The following is a 23,185-nucleotide window of genomic DNA, read 5'->3' on the forward strand; positions in this document are numbered from 1 at the left end:
GGTAAGGTGGTGGTGAAATGTTTCCATGGTGGTAATGTCAAAGGTGAGGTTCCAGACAAATAGTGATCCAACCCAAATAACTAGGGTAGGCGGAACTCTTTAGCCCTGGCTCAGCAATCCACCTAGAAGAAGGATACTCCAAAACTAAACCTACAGCCTGGAGATGTCTCTGTCACTGTCCTAGTTCGCTAGGCCACTCATGAGTTCCAGGCCTAAAGAGTCGGGCCAGTCAGCACAAACTGTATTCCACTTTAAAGCTCCACATACAGGCAGGAAGGAAACAAGTCCCCCAAGTCCAACAGCGCCAGGGGTGGGGTGAGAGTGGCAGGTGTAAGACGACACTGGAAGCTGCAGTCCCAATCCTGCATGCAGGCAGCTCAGGAGTACGGGTTATTCTGATGATGACCCAGAGATGATGTCGTCACCCAGCAGCACCCTAAGCATCCGAGCAGCCTTTTTGAAGGATAGCACTTCTTGCTTCTAAATAGGAAAAATGCCTAGAAAAGGTGATCTAAAGAAACACTCATCTCCCTACCACTCAGCTGGCTCACATGGTCAGCAGGCATCCTCAAAGTGGCCATATTACAACAAAAAGGGAAACGAAATCCCCAACCCCCACCTCAAATGGCAGGAAAAAAAGAAAACCTCCGCACCTAGCATGTTTAAATATCCATACAATGCTGGACTCTGAAGATTGTAGTTTCCCTAAGTGAAACTCAGCCTTAGTTGCCCACATCCACATAGCAATCCTGAGTGAGGTGCACCCCCCAGAACAAGGCAGCCTAATAGAACACAGTGTTGGTTACACCCTTTACTGGTCAGGTAATCTGCAGGTGGAATGGTGCCTCTCAGGTGTTGGCTTCATGATAAAGAACTCCATTCTTTCCAGGCTACAAAGATTACCAATAAGCCTTTCTGATCGCATCATGTTCATATGCCTTTCTTTGCATGACGAACATCAAACTGACAAACTTAAGTTCTGTACTGACCTCCACGATCTCATCTAGAAAACACCACCCAAAGATAGGATCATCATCATGGGCGGTTTTAAGAGGTGACTATCTAGCATAGAAAGGCGTGCTTGGAAGATGTGGATTGGGAAATTGTAATGGCAATGGACACTTGCTTCTGGAACTCTGTGCAGAAATGCAGATGACAATAACCAACACCCATTTTCAGCAGAAAAAAGAGCTACAAAACCACTTGGATGCATCCCCAATCCAGACATTGACACCTGATAGATGATATTTTTGTGCATCAGTGTGATCTTGGGGACATCCTTCACACCAGAGTTATGCCTAGTGCTGACTGCCATACCGACCACCAATTCATTTGCTCAGAGTTGTCACTGATTCACAGAAGTTTAGGGCTGGAAGGGACCTTTTGAGATCATCAGGTCCAGCCCCCTGCTCTGGGCAGGAAAGACTCCTGGGGTCAGATAACCTCAGCAAGGTGTGCATCCAGTCTCCTTTTGAAGATCTCCAGGGTAGGTGCCTGCACCACCCCCACTGGGAGTCTATTCCAGAGTCTGGTCACATGAACCATGAGGAAGTTTTTCCTTATAGCCAGTCTGAAACCTTCTTCTAGGACTTTATGACCATTGCTCCTGGTTTTTTCCTGGGGTGCTTTGGTGAATAGTTGTTTGCCTAGCACTTACTCACCCCTGATATATTTGTAAGCTGCCACCAAATCCCTCTGAAGTCTTCTTTTTTCTAGGCTGAACACTCCCCTATTAGTCAGCCTTTCGTGGTATAGCTTGCTCTTCAGGCCTCTGATCATACAACTGGCTCTTCTCTGGACTCACTCAAGCTTCTCCACATCCTTCTTGAAATGGGGTGCCCCGAACTGCACTCAGTACTCCATCTGCGGCCTCACCAATGCTGAGTAGAGCGGGACAATAACTTCCTTAGTTTTGCTTGAGATGCATCAGTTGATGCATGCCAGTGTATTGTTTTCTCTGCTAACTGTAGCATCACACTGGTGGCTCATACTCATTCTATGGTCAATTATGATACCCAGGAACCTTTAGGACACAGTGCTAGCTAGTGTAGCACTACCGAGCCTGTAAGTTTGTTGTGGATTTTTCCTCCCCAGATGGAGCACTTTACACTCCTTAGTGTTGAACAGCATCTAGTTCTGGTCTGCCCATCTAACTAATGTGTCTAGGTCCACTTGGATCATCAGCCTACCCTGAGGCATGGCTGCACTTCTCCACAGCTTAGTGTCATCAGTTAATTTTGCCAGTGTGATTTTCACCCGTACATCCAGATCATTGATGAAGATGTTAACCTGGTCATAAAAGCAGATGAAGTCAGTCAGACATGACCTACCCATGACAAAACTGTGCTGGCTGTCATTCAGAATTTTGCTTTCTAATAGTTTATCACATGTAGACTTCTTGAGAATTGTTTCAAGGGTTTTTCCTGGGATTGAGGTCAGGGTGATCGGGATGTAGTTCCCTGGGTCCTCTCTCCTCCCCTTCTTGAAGATGGGCACAACACTGGTCCTCTTCCAGTCTTCTGGGACCTCTCCTGAGTGTCATAAATTCTCAAAGAGGTTTGCTAGTACTCCTGCAATGACCTTGGCTAGTTCGTTCAGCACTCTCAGATGGAGTTCATCCAGTTTTGCTGACTTATAGATATCCAGCTTCTGTAGCTCTACACTGACTGTTGATAAGTGATCATCCATACTGTGACTATGATCCTTCCACTTCAAGCCTCAGCCTAAGCACAGAGACAACCCACCAAAGAAGTATGATCTTTCCAAGCTACAGAACTAATCTTGCCAACAAAAAATTCAAAAAATACTTCAGTCTAAGCTTGAAAGCCAAGTCCATACTGCAGACACCTCACCTGATGGACTCTGGAAACACATCAAGTCAGTAGTCCTGGAGACCACCAAGGAGACTGTTGAGCTCAGTATCAAGAGAAACTGGGACTGGTTTGATGAAAATGACAAAGACATCCAAGCCCTGCTCACAAAAGAGAGGACTAGTCATCAAGCCCTTCTAGCACAGCGATCTAACCGAGAGAGAGGTGGCTTACCTCCAGGCATGTAACACCCATCACTGGAAATTGCATGATATCCAAAACAAATGGTGGATTAATCTTGCAGAAAGAATGCAACTGTATGGTAACAATGGAGACACCAGAATCTTCTACGAAGCACTGAAATCTGCCTATGGCCCCACCTTCCTGATCCAAAGTACACTGAGGAGCTCTGATGGTTGGACTTTATACATTGATGAAGACTCTGTCTTGGACCAATGGTCTGAGCACTTTCAAACTCTTTTTAGCACTGAACTCACAGTACGTGAGTCTGTCATCAACTGAATTAAGCAGCTCAAGCCCTGAAAAATGGTGGGACTGCTCTACGCTCCAAGCTCCATGAACTCTTCACAGCCTGCTGGGACCAGGGGAAAATTCCACAGGATCTGCATGATGCTGTAATCATCACCCTGTATAAGAATAAAGGTGACATATCAAACTGTTCCAACTACCAAGGGATCAGCCTTCTGTCCATCACTGGGAAGATCTGAGCTAGAATCCTCCTCTACAGGCTGGTGCCTGCCATAGCAGAAGAAGTCCTCCTAGAGATCGAATGTGGCTTCAGAGCAAACAGAGGCACAGTAGATATGGTATTTGTGCTCAGACAAATACAAGAAAAGTGCTGGGAGCAGAACAAGGGGCTGTACATCACTTTCATTGACCTCACGAAGGCGTTTGATGCGGTAAGGCAAGATGGCCTCTGGAAGATTCTCAAGAAGCTTGGGTGCCCACCTATGTTCCTCACCATGTTTAAACAACTCCATGGAGTCAGCATGGACAAGTCAAGTACAACAACAGCCTCTCAGGTCTGTTCCTGATCTCCAGTGGAGTTAAGCAAAGCTGTGTACTCACCCCTACCTTATTCGCCATTTTCTTCATCATGATGCTGCAACAAGCATTCTACAATCGTGGGGAAGGTGAGGATGCCCACTTCTGGGCATATGGAAACCTCTTCAACCTCATATGGCTGCAGGCCTACACAAAGACCTTGCAACAGCTCATCCGTGACTTCTGTTTGCAGATGACTGTGACCTGGTGTCCCACACCCAACACAATCTGCAGCTCATGACTAGCTTTGCTACTGCAGCACAACACTTTGGGCTCACCACCATCCTGAAGAAGACTGAAGTTCTTCATCTGCCAGCTCCACACTAAGCTTATATGCCACCGAAGATGACTATCAAAGGAACTGAGATAAATGTTGTCAAGCAGCTCACCCACCTGGGGAGTGTCATCTTGTATGATGCCACAATTGACAAGGAGGTAGACAACAGACTCTCAAAAGCCAGTAGTGCCTTCAGCAGACTCTTCGTTTGGGCCTGAAACAGTCACAGCCTATAGGCATAGACCAAAGTTAAGGTGTACAGAGATGTTTTTATCTTCACCCTACTGTATAGTGCTGAGTCATGGGTTTTATATCCCTGCAATGTACACCTCCTTGAGCACTTCCATCACGGCTGCCTCCACACCATTCTGAAGATCTGCTGGCAGAATTGTGTCACCAACATGGAGGTGCTACAGAGAGCCAATACCACCAGCATCGAAATGATTCTCCTCCAGACTCAGTTGCGGTGGGCAGGCCATGTGGCCCAGATGGATGACAACCACCTACCAAAGGCTGTGCTGTATGGGGAACTGATGACTGGGAAACATGACAGAGGGATCCCAAGTAAGCGCTTTAAGAACACCCTGAAGAAGTCCTTTTCTGCCTGTAGGTCCTTTTCAAACTGTGGGAAACAGGCTGCAGATTGTGATGCCTGGCAGCTCCAAATCAAAAAGGCAACATCCCTCTTTGAATGTCAGTACAGAGCCACCATAGAGGAGGAGGAGGAGGAAAGATACATCTTCATCTAGCAGCAGTCCACCATGCCCGTGTAACCATTGCAGCAGGATTTGCCTCTCTGCAATCAGTCACCAGGGAGCCTGCTACTGGCATGGGCAGTTACCTTCCTAATTTCTTCATCTGTGAAGAACTGCCAAGAAGGTTATACACAGAAGTCAGGATTTGGACTTGAATTGGTCAGTTTAAGTGAAGAATGTAGTGCGTGAGACAGTAGGTTTGCCAAATTTCTTCTTATCACCATACTGTGCTGATGATGGATTACGTACCCAAATCTCAGTCTTAGGTTGAAAAGAAATAGTGTTCTTTTGAGTCAGTTGTCAACATAGTCTCATTGTAGATATCCCTCATACTCCTGTGGTTTGATCTTAGTCTTGTAGCCCACACAGAGAGAATAAAGGGCAGTACATACTGTGGGCTTCTCAATTCCTTCCAACTGCCTGGTTGGAGATGAAGCACGTTAATTTTTATACTGGTACCAAACTTTATTCCTTGTGGAATTTTGTACTAACTACCTGTTTATGCTGTTTTATTTTTTTTATGATTCCTTTATCTTATTTCCAGCTCTCTTTGCAAGCCTGGGAAGAAGATGCCAAGATAAGCCACTGGACTGTGCCTTGGCACATTTTTTGTCATGCCTTTCCCCCATCTCTTTACTGTGCTGTATCATGAGGTGCCATCATATTGGGCAAGACTCCTTTGTCCTAATTGTCCTCAGTGTCTCAAAGGGTTGATTGTCCTTTTTTTTTTCTTTTTTTTTTTGAGTTGGAAGTGTAATTTTTCAGAGGATGACCTCACTTTAATCCACCCAACACTCATTTGGCTTTAATCTATTAGGAGGACACTTAAAATCCTCTGGAACATTGTGAGCTAACTGCTACCTTATCCCTGAGAGAACTTTCTCCATAACTTTCTGCACCATTGATGTTTCTTCCTGTTCTTTTCCTGCATACCTGAGGCTAACGGAGGCCTTAATGACATGAATTCTTCAGGCATGTAAAATTTCATCAGAGGACATGTCTGAAAGGGGGAACAATCCTTGAACTAAATGGTCGGAGATATTTTCTCTGACATCTGTAACCCAATAAATGGTGGATGCTAGAGAGAGTACTGAAAAGGGAATAGATCACTCTAGAGGTATCTGGTTTAGTGTTCTCCCTTTCTAGCATCCACCTCTGCCACTGTTAGAAATAGGATAATAGTCTAGATGGGCCATTGATCTAACCCTGTGGGTGTGCCTACATGTTCATTAATGCTCCTTTTCTAATGTGCATTAAATGTAGTACTTCCAATTGGAGGTACTAAATTAATGCGCATTAGGCTGTGCTATTGCACAGTAGTGCATTTGCATGCTTTTTTGTGATGCTTAATGTGCAGTAGACTATTTTACTGCACAGTAGCATAATGTCATGGCTTTTATGTAAAGCTTTAATGTGCAGTAAAATAGTCTACTGCTCATTAAAGCACATGTATAGATGTGCCCAGTATGGCATTTCTTGTTTTTATGCTGGCTGATGATATCACTGATTAACAAGGTTATGGACTCCATAAAGCTAGTTTGGCAAATGACAGCATCTTATCCTTGGTCAGCTAAGCAGGCTGAAAATTATTACCAAGTTCCCTCTAGGGAGGGATGAAATATCTTTATTTACAGCCATCTTCACTCATGCTGTCAGCTGTAAACAAGAAAGCAAAACATTTTAAGGACAGGGAGGTCAAGAAATTGAACCAGTTTGAGATAAGGTTATATTAATCAAAAGATATGCAGTTTAGGATTGTGAACTTCCAGGTACTCTTAGCATATTGCAGTTTTGGAGTATACAAATGGATTGCAGGCCTGGAATGTGCCCTTTCTTTGGAATGAAAGGAGATCCCGTGTTGCTGACCTTAGAGGGTCAGCTGGTAGCTAGCAGGGCCCTGAAAGCAGCCATAGATACACCACCTCTCAGTTCATGGCATTGGCAATCATAATGCACCTCCCTTCATGACTACAGGACTTTGGCTTGCCAAAGAAATGCAAACCACTCTTGAAGATCTCCACTGAGAGTACAAATTAAATTTTTCATACCTGCAAGGACTGGGGCCATACTTGATTCACTGGTAGTTTATTCGGTCTTCTAAATGCAAGCTTAAATATCAGGTTTATACTGTGCACAAACGGAACTCCCATCTTTCCACAAGTTTTGTCATCTCATCGTTGCAACCTCATTACTCTGGGGAGCCTTCAGGAAAGTAACACAAAATTCATAAACACCCACCTGCAGCCTAGACATCATCACACAAGGTCTCTGGTTCCAAGCAGAATAGTTTCTATTAGCCACCCTCTATAAAGAATTAACTTTTGGAGAATAAACATCCCTTAATCTCAGATTGGGGATTTTCCATAAAACTCTATTATCCAAAAACACTGGGGACCCAGAATTTAGTCTGGCAGTTTTTCTATGCATAGAAATATCATAAGAATATAGCTTTAGAAACGACCTTCCAGGCCATGGAGTCTAATCTACATTCCCGGGCAGCCTTTGGTCTGAAAGATGCACAGGACTATCCACTCTGACCCATCTTTTACATTACAGGCACAGTAAACCACATGCCAAAGGTAATGAGCAGGGGGGAGAAGGGCGTCATCAATACCTTCCCACTACAGTATCAGGAAACTAGCTAAATTCAAATATGCTCTGATGATCCTAGGAAGAGGGCCATACAGAAGGAGGTAATCTAGCCTGGAGGAAAAGTTTCTTCCTGACCCCAAATCAGGCTGTCAGTTTAACCAAAGTACATGAGCCAGACACGCTCAATAAACACCCAAGATGTTTCTAAAGACTGCTTGAAGCATGAGCCCACCATAGTCAAACTTGCCCATAGCCAGTAGTGCATCCAGTAAAAATAATCCAAAATATAAACTGTTTTATCCTGTCATGCTGCTTCTCAATAAAACATAACATTCAGTTTTATCCTGAAAAGAGTTAAGAAAATGGTTTTAAACCTAACTCAAATTTACCCTATTTAAATAACAGACAAATTACTTTATATAGTTTATATGATATATATTTTATATTAAAAGGTCTTGAAAACAGCAGAACAAATGTTCTCTCTAATTACATCTAAGCTTTTTGTTTGAGTGATGAATGGAGATGGAGTGGGGGGATAAGGCAGAACTAGGCAGTCATGCAAAGTCAAATTAGACATTATGTAGCAATCGCTGAGGGAGGACCCCCTGAGAAGAAGACATTCAGTTATGAGTCATCCCCCCAAGTAGGCTATGTCAGTCTTTACAGCCCACAGACCAATACATTATTTTTTACAAGGTCCTAGTATGACAGTAATTGCACTGGCTCATGTCACCAGATTCTCTCCGTTTTGTCATCACGCATCCTTTGCCTTTCCCATTAAAAGAGTGGACTTGTGTTTACTTTTAGACTTCTTTATCTGAAGCAAATTAGCATTCTACATAAGTAAAACAGCTTGCTTGCTTAGGGTTTTGCCATTAAGGATATTCTTTCTTCTCTAGCTTCATCAGCTGTTTTGACTCACAATTCAGGAATGATGATGCTGAAGCAAATTTAGCAAGCAATTTTTCTGAAGGACTGTGATTCATATTAGTATTGCTGAGCCATCTGCAAGGAACTCTTTTTCAACTACAGAGTTGACTACTTGATGCAGAAGTCTGCACAGTTTCATTACCTACTTCATTGCTTTGTCAGTAGAAGTAACGGGAAAGGAAGAACAGTTGTATGGGTTTAATAGTGGAACAGCATTTAGAAGGTCTGAGTTCATTCTCTCCTCATCCTGATGTTCCTATGTAACTGTAGATGAGCCACTTAATCCTTTTATATTCATCCATGTATGTAAAATGGTGATAATACCTATTTTTGCTCACCCTGTGGTTTGTCATGTAACTGCTTTGAGGAAGAGACTACCTCTTATTTTGTATACCTTCAGGGTGTATAGAACAATGTAGCACCAATTTCTATAGTAATGCAAATAATAATGAAAGGAAAATAGTCTCAGGGTTTTTTGGAGCTGTTTAAGTGATTTAGATTTCAGCTGCTGATGTTTCATATCACCTCAAGTTATCAGAGATATCTGTTGTGATGTTTACTGCTTCATTTAATAAAATAACATGCTGGGAAACTACACTAAAAGTAGTGAACAACAGAAAGAATTTAGTAATCCTGAGTATATACAAAACAAACATGAAACAAGAAAAATATAGCTTTCTTTTCCTGCTTCCATGTATGCCCGTTGAATCTGTTACCATGGGAATGTGAAAAACGTCCTTTCCTTAAAAAAACATTGTGATAATCAGTAAAAAGGTCATTTTGGCTTATAGCCACTCGATTTTACAGTACTGACCTCACATGTTAATAACCAAGTCACAATGAAACACATTTCAAAAGAAGCAACATATTCTTTTGTTTCCTCGATATCTTCAAAATTGATGTGCTTATTACTTTTAATGATTGAGGAATGGCTTCAGGGGCTTAAACTCACAGCACTTTTACACCATTGTAACCAACTGTTACACTAGTGTAACAAAGAACAGGCAGAGTGTAGAAGCCTACAGTGGTATAACTTACTGGTATAATGTCCAGTATAGAATTGCCCCAAGAAAAATCAGAGTAAAATCAGTGTAAGTTACAATGGAAGAAGTGTTGTGTGCCCAGAGCTATTCTAGACTGTCTGTCTGCTGTAGGTAACTAGGCTGTTACGTGCCCCTTGCCACCTAATGGGAGAACACTATAACAGTGCTTAGTGCAAAGGCAAACACTGAAACATTTGGTTGTCTGTCCACTTCAGATTCTGGTGTAATTTACATCGACTTACAAAGTGAATGAAATCTTGTAATGAGTCACGTTATGTAAATGTATTGTGTGTCAAGCTGATTGTTTTAAGTGTTTCAACATTTTAGAAACCTCAAATTCTTAAATGATTTTCTTCATATTTCAAGTCTGTTAAGTAACACTAATTTGTAGTTAAGGTTTGGAGTTGTTGATAAAAAAGCATTATAGTAGAGTGTATGTGCATGTGAGAGGGGGAATAAATGCAGCAGATTAAAATGAAAGCTCAGCAGGAAGAGAGCCTCTAAAGTAATCAAAGGGATTCTTACATTCATGCACTGTCATGGTAAAATGAACCCCTGAAGAAAACACTGAGCATTTCACAGAGAGAACAGGATTAAGGGCGAAGATATATTTTTCCCTGATATACACTATATACATTTACAAAAGCCTATATTGAAATGTACAAAAGCCTATATTCAAATTCTCATTTTTAAATCACAGCACCTTATGAAATATGTCCTGAAGATTATTTGATGTCAATGGTGTGGAAAAGGACCCCAGCTGGGGACATGGCATTCAATCGATGTCCTCTCAATGCCACAGGTACAGTATTACATTTATTGTTTATGCTGACGAAAGAGAAAAAATAGCTTTATTGCTATAATTGTCCTTCTGTCCACATTCAGAAATGTTTAATAATTGCCTAGATACAGCCGCACACACATGTATAGACACACACACACACACACACACACTTATGCATGCACAAGATACATGTACATAAAGTATAATGTGTATAAATATATACATAGGAATAGAAATTAATTGACAGATGTAACAGGCATTTTGCTGAAAATAGAGCAAAGCAGAAAGCTCTTTTAAATAAAAAAGAATCCTACAAGCTAATTATATGAATGACAAAATGTGTTACAGAAATGTGTATTGCCCTGTAAATGCTGCTGCTGCTCATTTGCATGAATCTGTTTTTCTCTGTACTTTAAAGAATGTAGAAGTCGGTCTATGTATCCTTCGTTCTTTCTGATTGTTCTCAGTTATATAAATATTTTCTCTGTTCTTTGTGACTCACAGGCACCACTAGCAGACGCTGCTCTCTCAGTGTTCATGGAGTGGCCTTCTGGGAACATCCAAGCTTTGCTAGATGCATATCAAATGAGTACAGACACTTGCAGCATTCAGTAGGTGCAAAGCCAGCTTTAGTACTTGCTCTGTTTATTTTTTGCTAATCATCAGCATTAAGGAAATTACTTATTTACTCTCCAGTCAGACTTCTCATGAGAAATAACAGGGGGGGAAATGGACCTGAGAGAGAATAATTTGTATCCTATATGTAGATATATATTGATCTGGTATATTTTGTTGCTGTTTGAATGAAAGAGCCTTTTATCGTACTGTTGCAGTGAAAAGAATCATGCAGGCTCCCTTTTTCACTGTTCACTGTGTAAAATTTTTATAGGGGGCAGAGGGTAAGACACATATTTTGGCTTATTAGAAAATAAGAATTATTATAAGTGTGACCTACTAAGGTAATTTTATAATTCTTAAAATCCTTTAACTGCACACTGACAAGTCAGGGATCCTGATACCTTTTCTTGCTATCAAATTCTCAACATCACCTTTAGGTGAAATAAAAGGAAGAATGATTAAAGGGTAAAGCTACTGCACTGGATTGTGAAGAAAATTAAAAAAAAGTCAGGAGAATTATTTCATGCATTTCAAATAGAACTAGAGAAAGTTTTCTTGACAGAATATAGGTGCAAATATGTTAATGATGCTTTTGTAAATGTATTTGTTAAATTTCCTTTCTGCCAGGCAAGGCCTCTCTGGGTCATCCTAACATCTGGCACAGCTGACTCCAAGGTTCTCTTGGGTGGTGATTTTTTTTTCCCTTTCAAGATATATTTTTCTGACATTTTTATTACTCTCCCTCTGCTTCTAAAGTCTACCATTAATGCTGCTCAATTAATTGTTCTGTAGGACACTAATACAGCTGTGTATTTGACAGCTTCCCAGTCTCTCAGTCAAGCACAACACATATGGTAACATGCATCAGTGGCATGAATAGGGTATGGCAAGTGGGACAGCTGCCTCGGTACTGACCTGGATGGGGGTAACAAAAAGTGGTCACACAATTGCACAGGTGATGCAGTAGCAACCAAAACTCACCACTGCTCCTGGGTGTGGCAGCTTCCCTGGAGCCCTCCACATATCATTACATCTCCGACATGCTTAATTTTCAGTGACTTGAAAAATAGGAATGTGACTGTAATTCCTGAAATCTAGTTTTTCACATGGAAGAGACTGTGATGTATTCCCCCTAAGCTGCCTTTCTGTTTCATTAGATTCCAGCCTAATTGAGGCAAAGGATGAAGCTTCAGTGTAAGCCAGTGAAAGTATTATATTTACATTTAGACAACGAGAAAGGTCCTGAATGATTCTCCCTAACAGAGAAAGATTCTTGGGGTGCCTATACAAGTGCAGCAAGGCTGCTCTGATACACTATAATTACAACGCATCAAAGCAGACTCGAGTACTTGAGTCTGCTGAAGTATGGTAGTTACCATGCTTCAGCAGACTCCAGTGTCACATGTTTCAATGTCCCTGAACTGAAAAATGGTGGTGTGAGCACTTTAACTAAAGCTCATGCAACAAGCTTTAGTTAAAGTGCCCTCGCCACCATTTTTCAGCGCAGGGATGTTGATCCACATAGTGCTCTGGATGCTTTAAATAGAGCAGCTCTTGGAGCTGCTCTAATTAAAGCACCCCTTCTCTGCCCACTCCCAGAGCACATCTATAAACACTCTTGGACTCCTGCAAGTGCTCCACTGGGTGTTGCTATGTACCTTTATCCTTCACTTAGAGAGCAAAGAAAACTATTTAGTATTATGCATTTAGAAGTTTTATTCTGCTATCTCTATAATACAGACAGTGTTTATAGTGGATTCCATTAAAAATGGGCAGTAATAACAGGTTTTTTGCATTGCCTCTACTTAAAATATGGAATTATTTAAATACCACAATTAATATAAGTATTATGGGTTGTAAATACACAATTTTAATAATATTCACAATGGCATTTGTCTTTAAACCAGATCAGAAAAATACTAATTCAGAATATTTATATTGGTGATTTCTCTGATTCTTGGAATTAAATCCTCCTTCCGCTGTAGTCAGTGGGAGTTTTGACATTGGCTTCGATGAGGCCAGAATTTTACTTGTCGAGTTTTAAATGTTTTGTTTGTTTTGTTAGGTTTTTTTGTTTAAAAGTCCACATGACTACTGAGATGATATATGTACGTTTAGCACCTGAGGAATACAACTACATCTCCAAATGCAATTCTTGGCATTTCAAACTTCAATACATGCTAAATCACCCACTGCTTGAGAGAATTCATTGAACCTAAGTTCTAGAGAAAAGGCAAAATAGAATAGCCACAAAACAGAATCTAGAAAGTTGTAGTAAGTTACACATACAGAAACTGAATTGTTTCCACTAAAATTAAGTATTAAATGTTTGTGAATAAGAGCTAGCACTTTCACTCTGAAAAGGGTCTTCTCACCCATAAACAAACTTTCTTTTCTGAAATGGTACATCTAAAGACTCCCTGTACAAGCATGCTCTTATGTTTAAAAAATAAAAACCCTGCATAAGTAATGGCTTTAACTAACCAGCAGAGGGTTCTGCAGAATGTTGTCTCCCATCTTCTTGGTAGTCTTCACTTGAGAGGCAGGCCATATAATGAAAAGCCATATATGATAATCCATTATGTCTGGTATTTTAAACCCTAACTCGAAGGGTTTTCCCCAGCCAAACTGGAGGCTTTTCAAAATCTTTTTTTTTTAGAGAAAATGTTGACACCTACAATTTTTTTAGGTTTTTATGTTGAATTGAATATTTGATACTTCATCATTTATCTTTTCTGAAGAGCTCTAGAAGAGTTCAGCTTTTCTGTCTGGAAATTATTCTAATCCTTTCTAGAGTCCTGAGCATCTTCCACCTAAATCCTATATTATGCAGGACATATCAGAAGACGTATTCTTCATTGCCATGGAGTCAGCTCAATACTCAGTCCCAGACTGCTGAGACAGTACAGGCTGAAAGTAATACTAGGTGGCGTAAACAGTTCTTCATTTTACTAAACAAAGAGATTTGTCTGCCTACGTTAGGCACAGTAGAGACCTAGCAAGCCGTTCTGGGCAGAAAAAAACATAGTGGAACAACGCAACGCTTCTTCCCCCACATCAGTTTTTATCCATCTGTGTACTTTTCCATTTTCAAAATATTAAAAATGTTTAACCAGATTGTGAAATAATCTTTTGCCAAATAGCTAAATCTTTTTAGAGTTACACAAGAAATTAAAATCACTCAACTGCTGGACTAAATGTTAGTTTAGTTTGAACTCACGCAAATAAAAGAGACAAATAGATTTGTTTTACACTTAGACATTTCACACAAGGGACTGTCAACATGTCTGACACTTGGTGCTGCTCAGAGTGAAACTGAATGTTTAACTCCAAGACAGTCAGGTGGGTGAGAAACTGGCTGCAGGATAGCATCCAGAGAGTTGTATTGAATGGATTTGTGGGAAGTGGTGTCCCACAGGGTTCAGTGCTTGGTCCATTACTTTTCAACATCTTTATTAATGATTTGGATGTCGAGGTGAAGAACTCACTGGCCAAGTTCACAGATGACACCAAGTTATGGGGAAGCATGGTCACATTTGAAGATAGGCTACAGATACAGGTGGACCTAGACAGGCTAGCAAGATGGGCGGATCAGAATTTGATGAAGTTCAACGTCGAGAAATGTAAAATGCACCACTTTGGGATGAGCAACCCCCAACATAACTACAGACTTGGCAGCACCAAACTGACTAGCACCATGAATTAAAGGGATCTGGAGTTAATAATATGAGCCAGCAGCGAGATGCTGTAGCCACTAGGGCAAATAATACTCTGGCATGCATCAATCAATGCATTTCCAGGAAAACCAAGGAGGTGATTTTTCCACTTTACTCAGCACTGGTGAGACTGCAGCTGGAGTACTGCTTCCAGTTCTGGGCACCACACTTTAACAAGGACATGGACAAGCTTGAGAGACTCCAAAAAAGAGCCCCCTTTATGATCAGAGTCTTACATGGCAAGCCATACAAGGAAAAGCAGAGGGATCTGGGACTTTTCAGCCTGAAGAAAAAAAGGCTGAGTAGGTACCTGGTAGCAGGTTACTGCTTCACTAGGGAAGTACATAAAGGGCTCGGTGAGCAACTGTTCACCAGGGCACCCGAAGGGAAAACCAGGAGTAATGGCCACAAACTCCTGGAAGACCTATTCAGGCTCAACATTAGGAAAAACTTCTTCACAGTCAGGGTATCCAGACTATGGACTAAGCTCCCTCCAGAGATGGTGTAATCACCTACCCTGGAAATCTTCAAGAGGAGACTAAACAGTCACCTTGCTGGGGTCACCTGACCCCCAGTTATCTACCCTGCTTGGTGCAGGGGGCTGGACCCAATGACCTTCTGAGGGCTCTTCTGGCCTTACAGTCTATGAATCTACCTTGCTTTCTGCCCAACTTCTGACTAACATGTCTAACTACCTCTCTCTGCTAGAGAATCATAGACAATAGAGATGGAAAAAGAACTATAAGATCATCCAGTACATCTTTCTGCAAGTGGAAGCCAACATATATGTCATGCTAAGCATGCCTTAAAATATGTTCTTATAAAGAAACTGCTAAAATATGATGATGTCATATAATGAAATGTATTATTGTGCTTCCTTGTTATTATTATTATTATTTTACCAGCTTTGATCGGAAGCAAGCATGTTATATATTAAAATACTGTGAACTGCATTCTCAAAATCTGAGGTCGAGTTGAATATCTTTAAAACAAGAAGCTCTGAATCATACCAAAAAAACCCCCACACACATTATGCAAAAATTTAAACCAATTGAAATTCAGTATGTGAAATGCATATTAATCAGATGCATTATGCAACAGTCCCAGATTCTTTTCCACCTCTTAGACATCTAAATAACACTTGGACAGTTTTTTGGACTAGATTTTCCTCCACCTATTAGGCATGTAAATAGATTTAGGAACCTACATACAAATCTATACCATCCTGTTCAGGTCCCTAAAAATCCTTGAATGCATCTACTTTTGTAACACACCATCCTCTTACCCTTAAGGCCCAGTCACAACAAACGAGCAAGGAGGAGGACCTATCTACTTGAGCAGTATGAAATAGGCATATTGAGACATATTGGCCAGACACTTGAGCAGTATGAAATAGGATCACGCTTATGCACCAAAGTTCATTTACACACACAATATATGGAATAGAATCTGGCCCTAAGTCAGAAAAGAAACAGAAAGGCCTACCTATCTTGTTCCCAACAGCTTACAGGTGCCGTTGCCCAGAGCGTGGAACACCTGGGTCTTCAGACCTGCTCAACCTGAGAAGATGTGACCCCACAGCTCCCAATTCCCAGGAAAGCACCAAAATCACCAACCTATTTTCTAGGAAGGCCTGAGAGTCTCTATCCCTCCTGAGAGTCTCTGTCTCCAAGGCAGAGATTGACTGACTCTGTGGCCTAGTTAGGACACCCTATGGAAAAGAGAGAGCATTAATTCTGTGCCCAGTGTTGTTTAGGAGCGTGGGCCAGAATCCTTAGCTCCTTTTTTCCAGGGGAGTATGAAATCCTGAATTCATAGGGCAATGTCCCAGCAGTAAATTGCAAGCCAGAACCTGGACAACCAGCCATATTTCAAAATATTGTATTCAAAAGTCTGCCTTACTGAACAAATCTCTTCTACAGGTGCTGATATTGAACAAGATATTGGCCATAGGTCACAGGGTTTGAGACCCTAATGTGTTCTAGCCACTAATGATTGGAAGGCACTTTCACTCAAAGCCTACATTGTATCTCAGACAAAGATTTGTGGCCTTTTATGTCTCCTTTATTCACATCTGTAGACATAAAAACCTCTTAGAAGTTGCATGTCAACCAGCCTGGACCATTATTTATAATAACAGCAAGTACAGTTTATATATAAAGTTCAGTAATAGGGTGTGATGCTTTCAATTCAAAGGCCATTTGCAAATCTATTCACAAAAGGTAATAGAATTACTGCAGTTAAAATACTCACATAACTCTAAATTTGTTATACATATTATGTTTGGTTGTTTCACAGTACACACTGCAGAGCTCTCCCAAGCATGTGGAGCTTGCAAAAGGTCCAGGTAAATTCCACACATGTCCCTGAATATCTGATGACCCAACTGGGGTAACAAAGACATATGGCCACAGCAAAATTGTATGATCTAAGCGTATGAACTGTAATATCTATTTAAGGTACTTATATAGCCCCATTATGGTGTGTAAGACCTTTAATAAATTTATCTTCTCAACACCTGCTTGTGACATCACAACTTTACTATCTTATTTTTTTAAAGACAAAGAACAGAAGCACATAGAGTGTAATTAAATAATCGCTGTGTTATCCTTTCTCTGTACAGCACTGAATTATTCTTCCTTTCACCCACTGAGGGTGAGGAAAATCCCAACTAAAGCAAAACCTGTAGAAATAAGAGGAAACCTATGACAAAAGTATGCAAAGAATTCTGTGCTCTCTGAGTTACATGGAACGTTCCTCTGTGGTTCTATAGGGATGCGGTATAGGGATTGGAAGTGGATCAGAAATTATACAAATCCAGATGCCTAATGCTCCCCAGGTTAAGGTACTGAGGAAGATTTATAGGGAAAAATCAGTTAGGTATAGGCTGTAAAATAAATAGATTTTAAGTTTAACGTATGACACCAGGATTCCTTATAACCTGCTGTTAATCTGTTTTACGTGGGTCACCCCATCAATTAAGTCCTCTTTAGAATTATCAGTAATCTGTCTGTGCTTGCATTATCCCATTTGTAGATTGTGTGTGATAATTAAAGCTGGTTGAATAATAGAACCATTTATTCATGAATAATTTATCCATTTGTAACAAAATAGTAATCAAATAGGTCAACAAGTACTGTCTGACCAGCTTATACAGCTGGTTGAGTAATATGAAAAAACTCATTTACCGAATAATTTAAGAGACAAAGGTGCCAAGATCCATCAAATAAACTGCTGTAAAATTATTGGTCAGCTCTAATGATTGATACTTATAGGGTGCATCTACATGAGATGTGCTGTCATGCAGTAGTGTAGTTTACTGTGAAGTAAGCATACGCGTCTACATGTGCATATGCTTACTGCTCAGTAGACCTTGCTGATCATGAGTAAATTTGCTACCTAAAAATGCAAATAGCGAATTTAATTGCCATTACTAACTGTGCAGTAATGCTCATGTAGCCAGCCACCAGCGGGTGGGAGATTTCTCCCTACCTCCAGGAACTGCCTACTGCCAGATGGGGCTTCACCTTCAAAGCCCAGGAGGGGACTATGTCCCCCTGCCCTTGCAGCAGGGAGCTCCAAGTCCCTCACTCTGAGATTGCAATTGGGGAGCTGGGGCTGGGAGATCTCTGTCTCCCAGCTCCCGCTTCACCATCATGATGGAGTGGGGGGCTGAGAGGCTGGAAGATCCTTATCTCCCAGCCAGAGCTCTGCAGTCACAGGGCTTGGGCTGATAGCTCCCTGCTGGTGGAGGCTATGAAGTCTGTTCCCTGCTGCTCTATGAGTGCAGAGCTGGGTGGGGAACAGGTTGGGGAACCTGTTCTGCACCCAGCTCCACTCTCATGGAGCTGAGCGGGGAACAGGCTCTTCAGCCTCTTCCCCACCAAGCTCCATGCTCATGGAACTGAGTAGGGAACAGGTTCTCCAGCCCCTGCTCTTCAATTGTGGAGCAGGGGCTGGGAACTGTCCCAGTCAGGGGCAGCTGCCAGCCCTATGCCCCAATCAGGTGATCAAGGCATAGGACTTGGAAAGAGCTGCAGGGGTGGAATAGGTCCCATCCCCCTGCCCTGACCCACTGGTGGGACAGCTTGCAGTGAACTAGCTGCCCCACTGGTGGATCAAGGCTGGAACCTGACCCTCCCCTGCAGCTCTTTTCAACTCCCCTGCCCCCGATCAATGAGTCAGGGCCAGGAGCTCCCTACTGTCAGGGCAGGGGGAACATTGTACCTGCCACAGCACTAGGCAGCCCCCTGGGGGCAGGGTACAATATCCCAGCCCCAGCCAGATCAGTGCTCCCTGCCAGCCTAGAGATGCCCCTGGTGGCAGTAGGGGCCCATTGCAGGGCCCTAGAAATCAGGAGCAGTTTGCTGCCATTAACAGCAACTCTGCTCCCAATTCCATGCATATGTGGACATCTTTACTCACAAGTAAACTGCTCCCAGATTTAATGCACATGCAGATACACCCAGTGAGCATAATTTGGATTAGTATTGGTTTAGTTCTTTTTGGAGGTTGCTAAGTGATAAACCTTTATTCTTTTCACTCTGGAATCATGTGGTTTGAAGAGCAGCTGAAATCAATAACTTGATGATCAATAGAAGAATGGCATGTACCTCATAGACTATATACCACTTTCCTTTTTGATTCTTCTACAAAGGAACACAATTACTTAAGCTGTCCTCACTGTGCGTGTAACACAGCTTTCCATGAAGGCACTTCTTATCATCAAATTTCATGATTCAAAGCTTGAGTTGCAGGGTCAGAAAGAAATGTTTTCCCTAATTGACAATTGGTTAGATGTATTCTGGGGATTTTTTGGTTGGTTAAGAGTTTTTGTTTTTGCTTTTGTTTGGGTTTATTTGCTTTTTTATTTTTTTCCATCTTCCTCTAAACATCAGATATTGGCCATGGGTGAATATGGGACAGAGCCAATGGCTCACTGGCATCTTGATATAGTGGAGAGAAACCTCTTTCTTAGTTGACCAGTTGGAGTATCTTCCATATTTGCTCAGAGTTCTACTAATTACTAAATTTGGGTTTGATCAGGGATTTTTCTACTGCAAGTAGCTTGTAGATTGGTGGCAAGGAAGATTCTGCACAAATTCTGATAGATATCTGTTGAGAGGAGTACATATCCTAATACTAAGAATATCCTGTAGCTGACTTCTCTGAATACACAATTTCATCTAGGGCCAACAACTGACGGAGTATTGCTTGGGTGTAGGGACTGCAAGAAGGAAAGGGGTAGAGATTTTTTCACAGACAGCCCCCCACCTTGAACAACAACTGTAAATGAGAAAAGGGGCACTATAAGAATGCAGGACAAGAATGGAATAGAAGAGCAGTTACTTATCAGGACCTAATGGGATCTTTCTGGAAGGAATGAATGAAGATGCTAAGATCATTAGTAGTCAAGGCCATTGACAGATCTAACAATACCAAAGACATGGAACCATGGTTAGAAATGTATTGAGTAGGTAGATTTTGTGAAGAAAATATGGGACGTTTTTGCCATATGAACAAGGGTGGTGCTGAAAAAAGATCCAGTCTACAGAGGAGGGGGTCCAGCATTTGTTCCTGGTGATTACCTTAGGCATACATTGCAGATACGTAATTTACTTTGGGCAATGCAAAGCAGATGTGTGGAAGGCAAGCCACCTGACTCTCTACTTCCTTAACACCATTAGTTTTAAGCGTGGGGAGAAAGTGCACATGACAAAGGAGTCCTGGGGTAAAAGAAATGTAATTTGTGCAGGGAGGAGGGGTATGTGTTTCAGACATGCCCCAAGTCCTTTTTGACTAGAACAAGACCCCCAAAGGCAGCACAAGAAAAGGAACTAAGGAAAGAGACAGGGGAAGAAGAGACTGAAGTGATGAAAGGGACCCCCAAAGAGGAGGGAGAGGGAGACAGCATCAAGGTTAACATAGAAGAGTTGGCTCAAGGGGTGGAAAAGGTAGGGAAAGAGACAGGTGCAGAAAATATAGGGGAGAGCAGGAAACAAAGAGGGAAGTGAAACCAGGAAGGAGGGAGAACAAGAGCAGGATGTCAAAGCAAAGAAAGTGGGAGAGTTGGAGGATGAGGTGGAAGAAAGAGCAAAATGGGCAGGAAAGAGGAAGAAAAAAATTGAAAAAAGGGAAGAAGCCCAAGATATATGGAGGTAGGGGCAAGGAAGGAGATGGCTTTCTCCTCACTATTAGAGATGTCATTGATTCTATCTCTGAATGAATGGCAGTGATACTGGAGAAGCAGAACAGTAAAGCAGCAGAGGGATTTTTTTAGAAAAATGAGGGATCAAACATTTGGAGGAGGCAACAGAAATCTGCGTAAAGGAGGAGAATAGCTCAAATATCAGTAGCAATGCAGATGTATAAAATGGAATATTTAACTGCATTTTTAGTGATGGTTTTAAAAGTGGCATCACTGAATATGAGAAGTGTTTTTAGTTGGAAGTGCTGGGATGAGGTGGAGTTCTTCCTGGTCCAAATGAACACAGATAGCTTGTGCTTGCAAAAGTACAGGCTGCCCTGTCAGGTAACTGGGACAACAGTGTTGAGAGGAGGTGGAGTTGGGGGCTCTTGTGGTAGTCAGGTACTCATGAAAATAGGACTGCATGGGTGGCAATTTTCATCAAAAGCCCCCAGGTGAAAATGGTGAGAGTGGAAAAAGTGATTAGTGGCAGACTGCTGTACGCAATGGTAGAAGAAGGTGGAACAGAAATAGAAGTTTATATTGTCTATGCCTCTCTGGAGAAAGAGGCCAAGTGACAGCTCTTTAGAAAACTGGCAGTTTGTGTGATGAGTGGAAAATCCTGGGTGGTGGTGGAGAATTTTAACTGTATAATTGAGCAGGGGGATAGGCAAAGAGGAGGAGATGCTGGGAACCTAGATAGCTCAGGAAGGCTACTTCATAAGATTTTAAAAGAGAAAGTGTTAAAAGATGTTTGGGAGGGAGAAAAAGTGGTGACATGAGTGGACCATAGAGCTCAGGTACACTCTTTCATTGGTTTTGTTTTTAGCTCAAAGGATTTTAAAGTGGCCAAGAAGGAGGATTTACCAGTGGGTTTTACAGACCATTTTATGTTAAAAGTAGAGGTGGGGACAAAGTGAAGCAGCATGAGGGGGCAGGGCCTATGGAAATTAAACAGTTGTTGGAGGAGGAGGAGGAGGAGGAGGTGTGTGAGAATTTTAGAGAACTGTGTAGGGGCTGGCAGATCCTTAAAATCTGTTTTAGACCTCGGTGGGAATGGTGACAATCAGTAAAACGGAAAGAAAAAGAGTTTGGGTGGGGGGAGGTGTTATGGTAGCGAGGCATAGCAGAGTGAGGAGAAGGTTGCAACACAGGTACAAAATCTCTTTCACCATGGGAAGTGGGGCTGGTACATGAAGGAAGAACTAAATGTCACAAGCAGGGCCTTGGTGGAGTGGTTTTTAATTTAAGAACAAGAAAAACAGGTCTTAGCGTGTGCCGCATGAGTAGAAAGGGGAGAAGGCTGATCCCACTTCTCCAGCTGTGGTGGAGTGGCAGGGAGCCTGGATAGAAAGCCAGACGAAGGTGATAGAGGTAATCTGAAGTTTTTATGCTGGATGGTACCAGAGGAGCAAAGTGGAAGAGGTACAACTGCCAAGTTTTATGCGGGAAGCAGAGATGAAGGTGAGGGAGGAGGATGCAGTAAAAATGGAGGAGGAGGTGGTTTTACTAGAAGCAGGGGAATGTTTGAAGACTTTCAAAAAGGATAAAACCCTGGGGCAGGATGGCCTGCCAATGGAATTTTACCAAAGTTTTTGGGATTTTGTAGGGCTGGACCTCACTCAAGTTTTTAAGGAGGTGCTGCAAGAGGGGTCGTGGGTAATGATTTTAACCCAAGAGTGGTTGTTTTATTATAAACAAAGGGAGAGCAGGAGTCCCTGCAAAATTGAAGATCCCCAACACTTTTAAATACTGATGACAAGATTTCAGCAAAAGTGCTAGTTTTATGGATATGAAAAATGTTAGCAGGTGTTATACATCTCAACAGTGCTGGTGGTGTATTGCAAATGCATTAAAAATGATAAGTATTGATGCAATGTATTGTAAGGATAGGTAGTTGAACATAGCCTTTATGAATTTAGGCTTAAAAAAGGCATAGAATAGACTGGCACATACATTTTTATTTAAGGTTTTAGAGGCAATGGGTTTTCCTAGCAGATTGGTGAGTTAGATTAAGATTTTATATCCAGCCACTGTTAGTCACATTTTAATAAAAGGCCAGCTGAGCAAGTCTTTCACTATTCATTCTGGGGTACAGCATGGGTATTCCCTGTCCCCAGACTTCTTATTTGTGCTATGAAACTGCTGGCATGGAAGCTGCGGTGGGATGCAGTCATTAGTGGGGTCCCAGTGCAAGATGGAGGAGGGCAAAAAAACAAAAGCAGTGCTGTGTGTAAATAATATCAGTTTCATGGTAAGGGGTAGACTCCCTGGAATGGCTGGTGGGCAGACACAAAGATATGGGGAGGCGTCTGGGGTGAAACTACATGTGAATAAAAGCACAGTGATGGTGGTGGGGAATGGGTGATAAGTCAGAGTTGGGGGTACAGGTGGAATTTGGGGAAATA

General features: G+C 41.8%; 1 protein-coding gene across 4 annotated transcripts in view; it reads left to right on the top strand.

Moving 5' to 3' along the window:
• ADGRB3 (adhesion G protein-coupled receptor B3) overlaps positions 1 to 23,185 on the top strand; it is a 733,084-nt gene that overhangs the window by 304,993 nt on the left and 404,906 nt on the right. For all 4 annotated transcript variants that reach the window (XM_059730831.1, XM_059730825.1, XM_059730832.1 and 1 more), the window contains 2 exons: positions 10,173 to 10,274; positions 10,761 to 10,867. In XM_059730831.1, coding sequence (XP_059586814.1) covers positions 10,173 to 10,274; positions 10,761 to 10,867 — 209 coding nt within the window. The remainder of the gene's footprint in view (positions 1 to 10,172; positions 10,275 to 10,760; positions 10,868 to 23,185) is intronic.

The sequence above is a fragment of the Alligator mississippiensis genome, chromosome 1 (assembly GCF_030867095.1).
Source record: "Alligator mississippiensis isolate rAllMis1 chromosome 1, rAllMis1, whole genome shotgun sequence".
Classification (NCBI taxonomy): domain Eukaryota; kingdom Metazoa; phylum Chordata; order Crocodylia; family Alligatoridae; genus Alligator; species Alligator mississippiensis.